This window comes from Hemibagrus wyckioides, linkage group LG08 (genome assembly GCF_019097595.1).
Source record: "Hemibagrus wyckioides isolate EC202008001 linkage group LG08, SWU_Hwy_1.0, whole genome shotgun sequence".
NCBI classification, from domain to species: Eukaryota; Metazoa; Chordata; class Actinopteri; order Siluriformes; family Bagridae; genus Hemibagrus; species Hemibagrus wyckioides.
The window spans coordinates 4,176,611-4,184,790 of record NC_080717.1 but is presented as its reverse complement, the minus strand read 5'-3'; the positions used below and the strand labels follow the sequence as shown (position 1 = coordinate 4,184,790).

The following is an 8,180-nucleotide window of genomic DNA, read 5'->3' as shown; positions in this document are numbered from 1 at the left end:
TGTTACTGTGCACTGCTTATTCTTTTCATCTGGCCAGTTATGGACCCAGCAGACCCCCGAAGCATGCAAGCCCTTCTAGACTTCCTGTCCCAGACCTCTGTGTCGCACAAGCAATGCCTTCAGGACCTGACCACGGCCACCAATGAGTTCATCCGCCGCATCAGTCAACTTTCTGCCATTGCATCTCTGGATTATGACACCTATGACATGTTTACATGTACACACCTGCCAGGTGGTTAATCTTTCACTAATTTCACCTCTCCTGGTGCCCTGAAACAGTGAGCTGGCAGTGGCTAACCCAGGAGGTGGCAACACATAAGCAGCAGGAGCATGGGTGGGCATGGCTGAACCTTGAAGCACCGAGGTGGTGGGATAGGCAGCAGTGGAGACGTCCAAAAGGGATGTCCCTAGAAGCCCTAGCCATTGGGTGTTAGGATTCCTTTCAGGACCACCATGTGGAAATGACCGATGGCTGGCCTGCCGCAAAGCGCTGTCCCTTGTAATGTAGTGGGGGCATAGATGTATGCAGTTCCTGAATGGTTTATATACATACATACATACATACATACATACATACATACATACATATAAATATATATATAAATCAATAAATAAATATATACATATATATATATATATATATGTATGTATATATACAAAAAGCAATTGAAACAAACATACACAAAGCATTTCAGACCAAATTATGATTTAAATAAACACCACTATCATCCCCTAGGTGGCAGTAAATTCTAACCCATCAAGTGCTGTTAGTAAAATGTAGATGTAGAAAGAATTTATGGTTAAAGGACATACTCATGTTTATGCTTTGTAATCTATTATTTTATTCAAGTGTTGAAGTATTAACTTTCAGTCACAGTGAAGCTGTAAAAAACTTTTTGGATTTTTTGTTTTTTGTTCTGTGATTTTTTGTAACACATCTGTATTGTGCTCTCTACAGATTTGATGTCCTCATGTGTATGAGTAACTATTGGTAATGACACAATAAATGTAAAAAGCAATCCCATTGAAAACATGTTTTTTGTGACTTAAAATAGCATTGTTTCATTGCTAGTGTATTTTTAAAAAGGATGTGGGTCAACATTATTATTAAACCTTGTTTTATTCTCTTATCTCTGAGCTCGTCTTTCTGGCACTAAGCACTGCTAAGAACGCAGAAACTTAACTTATTTTGGAGTTTTTTATTTTGGTGTATAAGTAAATCCAGTGAATGCAGTGAGGATTATTAAATCAACAATAAAAATATAACAAAGGTTACTGATGTATTGATCTTATTACCGAGCTTGTGCAGCATCGGCTTCCAAACTCTTTTAAGAGTGTCATTATTTTTTGTTTTATTTCATATTGTAGGTGTATGTTGTTTTCCTAATTGCGGAGAAGTTTCTTCACCATTGACGGTCGAGTAAAACTTATTCAGACACATTTTACTTGAACCAAAGTGAAGCATCAAACAACAAAGATAAATTGTTTCAGAAATGGAGCCATAATCATTTAGCAGACAGTCCAGGATTTCCATAATTTATTTATTTACTAGATTTCTTAGTTGTTCATTTTCTAATAATTGAAACAATAAATAAATAAAAAAACCAAAATACTGTATGGTACTTATAGTAAATGGAAAGCAACAAATGGATGTGCAATAATAATAATATATAAAACTAATATAAATAATAATAAAACTAATATAAATGAAAAAAAAATCACCAGTGCAATAATATTTACTTTTGTCTCTACAAAATATATTATTTTATTATTATTTAATTTAATTTGCTATGCAATTTGCATATCTATCTATCTATCTATCTATCTATCTATCTATCTATCTATCTATCTATCTATCTATCTATCTATCTATCTATCTATCTATCTATCTATCTATCTATCTGTAAGGACATCATATAAAAACGGTTAAGTGGTATATCTGCTTTTGAGACTGGAAAGCTTCATCTCTACGACTGTTACTTCCTGGAAAAAGAAGCTGTTAGAGAGTCTGTTGGTTGTGGCTGAAATGTTGCAGTACCTCTTACCAGATGCTAATAGGCAGAAGAGACTTACTATGGATAGAAAGTGTGATGATTCTACATGCTCTTGTTTTACGGTGCCTGTGATTCATGATAAGGGCTTTTAGTGATTCACCAATAAAACTAGGGGGGTGTTTGTTTTAATGTTTTAAATATCTCTTGTTTTCCTCTCAATCTGATGTACGATCTATGATCTCCTACGAGAGCAAGTGTCATTCATTCACTTCACTGACTGAAATTTGAAACAAATTCTTCCACGAGGGACTTTAGGTTGGTGGACCAAACACATCTGTCCCAATAGGAACATGTCAGATAAATACAGAAATGTCTTTGTCTATGTCTGTGCTGGACACATATGTTGGGTGCTAGCTTTCTAGCTGCTTTGAAAGACTTGGTATTAGCAAAATGTGACTGACTTGGGATAACATTTTTATATATTTTGCAGACACTGTCTCTAGGACGATAGACAGCTTTGTAGAGACCCAGTTCCCTTCCTGTCTGAGACCAGGCCGTGGATGGCGCATGGTTGACCTCTGGCCTTAAAATGAGCTTTTTGGTCATTGACTAAACCAGACATTCTGCTATCCCAAACATAATCAGCTGAGCTGCTCAGTCTCCAGTTTCCATTTGGATAAAGTTCCATAGAAACCCTTGAAGCAATGGGAATGGAGAATGGGCACACAGAGATCCATCATCTGGGCAGTCTCTAGCAAACAAGGTGCCACCAAACACCCACACTACAGACTCTGGGATTGTGTTTTGTTGCTGTAGAGCCAAAAGGGCATTAGGCAGGGTTACATCTGAGACTCCCACATCACCTGCATGTGTTGACTGCTTCACAAAGTAAAAGCTCTTATCATTCCACAAACTGCTGCCTGGTCCCTTAGATCTTCTAGCACAGACATGCTGTTTAGTTTATTTCAGAAACTGAAACTGGAATACATTACTCAATAATACTGTACTATCTATGTATCAGACAGATTAATGTAAAAACAGTACTCTGGGCCAAATGTTATTAAATAAGGAAGATTTTGTATAAAGAAGATGAATTCAGAGGGGGGCATGTTAGTGTAGGCACGTCTCAGTGTAAGACCCACATTTTCCATTGTCATATCACCTTTCTTGTGATATCTCAGAAGCAATACACATATGGAAATATGTGGTGTAGATGTAGGCAGATCAGAAGACCATCTGAATATCAGGCCTTTTTTTATATATTTACAACCAATCACATCATATTCTGGGCGTGTTCAGTACAGAGTTCTTGCAGTATGAATATGAATTCAAACCATGCTTCACACACATTCATATTCTGTTGATAAATAACAAACAAACACTTTACAATTCATGAGAAATGAAAAATGACTGTATTATGGATATTAATTTTGATCTTCAGCACCATGTGTAAGTAATTTTATCAAATTATTCCCATCTTGTTTGATATATTACTCTATATGCAGATGTCCTTTCTAAAGTAAAGTCATCTGAATTACATTCATTACCTAATTAATGTTTCTGTTTTTTTAGATACAGTTCAGATTGATAGACACTGGGTAACTGCACAATCCCCCACTGACCCATCAGTTTATCAGCCTGATAAAGAGCTCAGTGTGAATATCGGAGACTCGGCTACTCTGCAGTGTTGTATTTTAGAAAAAGAAGTTGGATTGATGGTCTGGTTTAAGCAACCAAACAGAAAAAAACCTCAGATTATAGTAAGAGTATTTAAAAGTAGTGGAGAAGCGTTTCACAATGGATTCCAAAAGTCTCGTTTCCAAATAGAAAGATCTTCAAACTGCTGCAATTTGACCATTTTAAACATCATTCAGTCTGATGAAGCCATGTACTACTGTGCACTCACAAGACCCAACATTGTGTTCGGAGATGGAACTTATTTAAAAATTAAAGGTAGGATTCTGAGTTAAAATGTTTAAGCTCCTGGTTTAATATAGTGATATTTTCCTTATTATCATTAACATGTTCAACCTGGAAGACAAATAGTAGTGAAGTAGTGAAATGCCAACTGTGTTTTCTTTCCAAACACAATCACTGAGATACAAACTTTTAGTAAGTAAATCATGATAAATGTTTATAGGTGAGCATGTTACTATTGTATCAGAAACATCTAAAACTGCTTTATGGAATAATTCAGTGGTGTGTGAACCAACACCGCATGGAAACAACACTAACTTGAACACACAACACAAATCCGGTAAGATACCTCATAATTCAATATTAATTAACTATCCTTAATTTATAAAGCATAATTTGCATAGAAAATCATTTGTACTGACATAAATATAATGTGGTGAAATAGCAGAATCAGAAAATATCAGATCTCTACATTGGACAGTGATCAGTTTGGGAACGGCTTTAGGTTTGTGCGCACTTCTGAATTTCTGTCTTACTTATTACATACTGAGGAGAAGAAAACGTGATAAAAGTAAGTGCTTTTGTCATGAGATAATAATTATAGTTTCTTTTATTATTATTTTTAAATGAAAAACACTAATAGATGTGCTTCTGTGTTCATAGAAAACGCTTCTTTTGAAGATTCTCCAGGAACAAGGCAGGTGTGTGTACACAAAAAAACTGATTTTTACACTATTATGTACTCTGTAGATATCTTTCTATAGATTTCACTATGCTTTCCTTTTTCTGTGTAGTTAGTGTGTATAATGTAGTTACTCATATTGTAATTATTTATTTATAGTTATTACTGAGATCTGGACTTCTTCTTCTTTATCATCTTATTCTTCTTCCTATTATTGTTATTATTATTATTATTATTATTATTATTATTTTTTAGGAATTTGAAGCTGAATCACTGAATTATGCAGCTTTGCAATTCTCCAAGAGGAAAGCCAAAGTTGAAAGAAGAAAACCTGGCTCATCAGATGAGTGTGTGTACTCCGATGTGAAGAAAACTGTCAGATGTACATAGATGTTTCATAACACAAGTGGTACTATGCCATTATACTGCCAGAAGAATGAAGATATCATGACTATACACACAAAATATAAATATATTCTGTTCAGGATATTTTGTTTTAGTGTGTTTTTGTATGTTTTCCCCAACTACTATTTATTTCTATTTATTATTTGTATGACTGATTTTGTGGCCTCATTTGTATGACTTTGTCTTTTTTCATAGACACAGTGAATGCAAATAAACAAAATTCTGAATTTTAATAAAAGAAATTTTCCAATTTTTCATGGTGTATTTTCCAAAAAGGTGCTGTAATCTACATTAACTGAGGATGGGGCTTGTTTTATTCACCCACCTCTATGCTCACAATTATATCACTAGTGAAAGGAATCTAAAAATCACAGTTTATTAATATAAAATTTGAGATCAGGGATGATTCTAGGATTTTCATTTAAGGGGGACTCAGCCCCCAATGAGGCTATAATAGTAAAAAAAAAAAAAAATAAAAAAAAAAAAAATAAAATAAAATAAAATAAAATAAAATAAAATAAAATAAAGGTTTGACTAACAGGGTAGGATGGTAAACCTATTGCAGAATTCCACTGTATTGCATAGATGTGTATAACATTTGAGTACTGAACAAACCAAATACGAGTCTTACACACACACACACACACACACATTTGTCCTCTGATCCTCACTCTGCGATGCCGCGGTCTGCTGATTGAAGAATGCACTGAAAGACGGGGAGGAGCCAAAGTCTGCCGCCGTTTTCATCTGAAATGTAAAATGCTAAAACCCCCCTAAAAATTGCCTAGTGACACCCATGGTGGAGATTAAGTTTAACAGTGTATATTAAATCAGCAGTAAAAATACAACAAGGGCACCTGATGTTGTCTGTGAGAAAACTTCCTTCCATCCTCTTTTAACCAAGATTTTTGGTTGTTGTTGATGTTTCTTTCTTCTACAGTTTTTCTAAGTTTAGTTTCTTTCCATAAATCTGGTGCCCTGAACACTTCACTGTAGTGAATCAACAGACAACACAGATGAATAATCCCAGGAACTTAGCTATAAAAATGATTGTGAAGTCTGGGGTTTCCAATTCACACTGCATTCAACAATCATTTATTTATTAATTATAGAATTCTTTCCATTTATCTGACCACCATATTATTATAAACATATGATACCAATTAAATTGACCGTGCTTAGGATGGATAGAAGCTTTAGTTCCTGTTTGAGGGAACTCAGCGCTGTGACATGACTGACGCTATGGGAACGCTTCATTGAGGAATTTGTGTCTGAAGCCCTGTGTGCACACACGCCAATTTAAAGTCCATATAAGGGAATCTACATCACATTACTCCAACTTCTTTGTCTTTAGGAAGCACTCTGTTTGTGTGTCTATTGTTTCTTCTGTCTGTCCAGACTAGGGAAAAACAAAGATATTTAAAAGACTAAGAGAAAAAAAAGAGATATTATGGTGAGCAAGAATTTTAAGAGGTGTGTGCATCCGTGCCCCCCCCCACCCCCGTTTTCAGCATGAAGTTGACACCTCTTTCAGATAACCTGGCAGCATGAAAACTGTCAGGTGTCTCTCAGTGGGTCCTAGATATCATAGAAAAAGTGTACAGGATCCAGTTTGCCACCCATACTCCTCTGTTTCAGGGAGTGTTGTTGCCTCTTTTGTTGCCAAACACCAAACCACGTTCCTCCAAGAAAGACAGGGGGCTACATCTAACTTGTGTCATATAAGGTTTCTAGGACTCAAGTTGAACTCAGAGAAATGTGTCTTTTGTTCTTCTCAAAGAACCACCTTCTTGGGGGTAGTTTGGGATTCCACCATGATGCAGGCATATCTGTCTCCTGCTCAAGAGGCTTCCATACTGTCAGCTGTGAAAGCTATTCAGCTAGACCAAAGCCTCTCTGTGGCTGAGGCCTCATGCCGGCAGCAGCCAACGTTATCCCTTTGGGTCTGCTTCACATCCAGCTCTGATTTAGGGGTGTGGGCTTTCATCCCCAAAGGCATCCCCTCAGTGCCAGAAGGGTTACGCGCCATGGGCTTTATACCCTTCTTATGGAGATGAGGGCCATGTTTCTAGCATTGAAACACTTTTTCCCTCACCTCATTGGCTACCATGTGTTGTTGCACACAGACAGCACTACACTAGTTTCTTTTATTAATCTTCAGGGCATTCGTGCCCTCTATTCAGATTGGCACAGCAGATTCTGAACTGGACAGAGACCAGGTTTCTTTTGCTGAGAGTGATTTTCGTACCAGGGCACATAAATGGACAGAGTTCCTGTTAAGGCAGGCCCAGGGAGTGGCGTCCCTCCACAGGAGGTCCTCCATGGAGTCGACCCACTGTCCACTATGGTATTCCTTTTCTCACCCAGTCCCTGTGGGCCTGGTTGCTCTGGTACAGAAATGGCTGAGGCTATGCCTGTACACCTTTCCCCAGTTGCTCTGCTACCAGAAGTCCTAGCCAGACTGCGCCACAATTGAGTCCACCTTCTTTTAGTGACTCCTTGCTGTCCCACTCCGGTTTGGTTCACAGACCTTGTCTCCCATCAAGATTTTTTGAGACTTTGAGAACTTTGAGAAGTTTCTGACCCTAAAGAAGGCTCTGATCTTAGCCTTGGCCTAAGAAGGGTAGGAGATCTGCAGTCTCTACCAGTCACTCCCACCTGCTTAGAATTTGCCTCTGGCATGTCCAAGGCTATCAGGCACCCAAGGGTGTAATATGTCACCAAGTTTCCCAGGATGGCTGGTCATCTGGTCATCTTACAGGCCTTCTGTCCTCCGCCCCATGAGTCAGTGGAACAGGAGGGGCTGCACTTGCTTTGCCTGGCAAGGGCCCTGAGAACTTATGTCCACTGCTCGAGCTTGTGGCACAAGTCCTCCTCCCTCTTCATCTGCTTTTGGAACCGGAACAAAGGCAATCTGGTCTCCAAGCAGTGCTTGGCACACTGGGTAGTAGAGTTCATTACCCAGGCCTATGAGTAACCTGGTGTAGTTTCTCTGCATGCTCTTTTACAGGGCTGGAGTTAAATTCCTGATGTGGGTGTTAGTGATGTTCCAGTGATGCTATAGATGGGATGATGTCTTGAGTTTTCATGATGGTCCAACTCAACGGAAAGCCCTGATGTAATGGGAATGGAGACCGGGCCCATTGAGATCCATCATCTGGGCAGAGGTCTTTGACAAACAA

General features: G+C 38.0%; 1 protein-coding gene across 6 annotated transcripts; it reads left to right on the top strand.

The window, feature by feature from the left end:
• Window positions 1-3,296: 3,296 nt before the first annotated feature.
• LOC131357748 (uncharacterized) lies at window positions 3,297-5,215 on the top strand. Of its 6 annotated transcripts, none has more exons than XM_058397015.1 (6): window positions 3,297-3,443; window positions 3,567-3,947; window positions 4,192-4,251; window positions 4,360-4,482; window positions 4,575-4,612; window positions 4,849-5,215. In XM_058397015.1, exons 1-6 carry the CDS (start codon window positions 3,401-3,403, stop codon window positions 4,981-4,983), a joined length of 780 nt encoding a protein of 259 aa, XP_058252998.1. In that variant the 5' UTR covers window positions 3,297-3,400; the 3' UTR covers window positions 4,984-5,215. The 6 variants fall into 6 exon arrangements, with proteins under 6 accessions (XP_058252998.1, XP_058252997.1, XP_058252996.1 ...); XM_058397014.1 differs by having other exon boundaries at window positions 4,357-4,482; XM_058397013.1 differs by having other exon boundaries at window positions 4,135-4,251.
• Window positions 5,216-8,180: the final 2,965 nt, after the last annotated feature.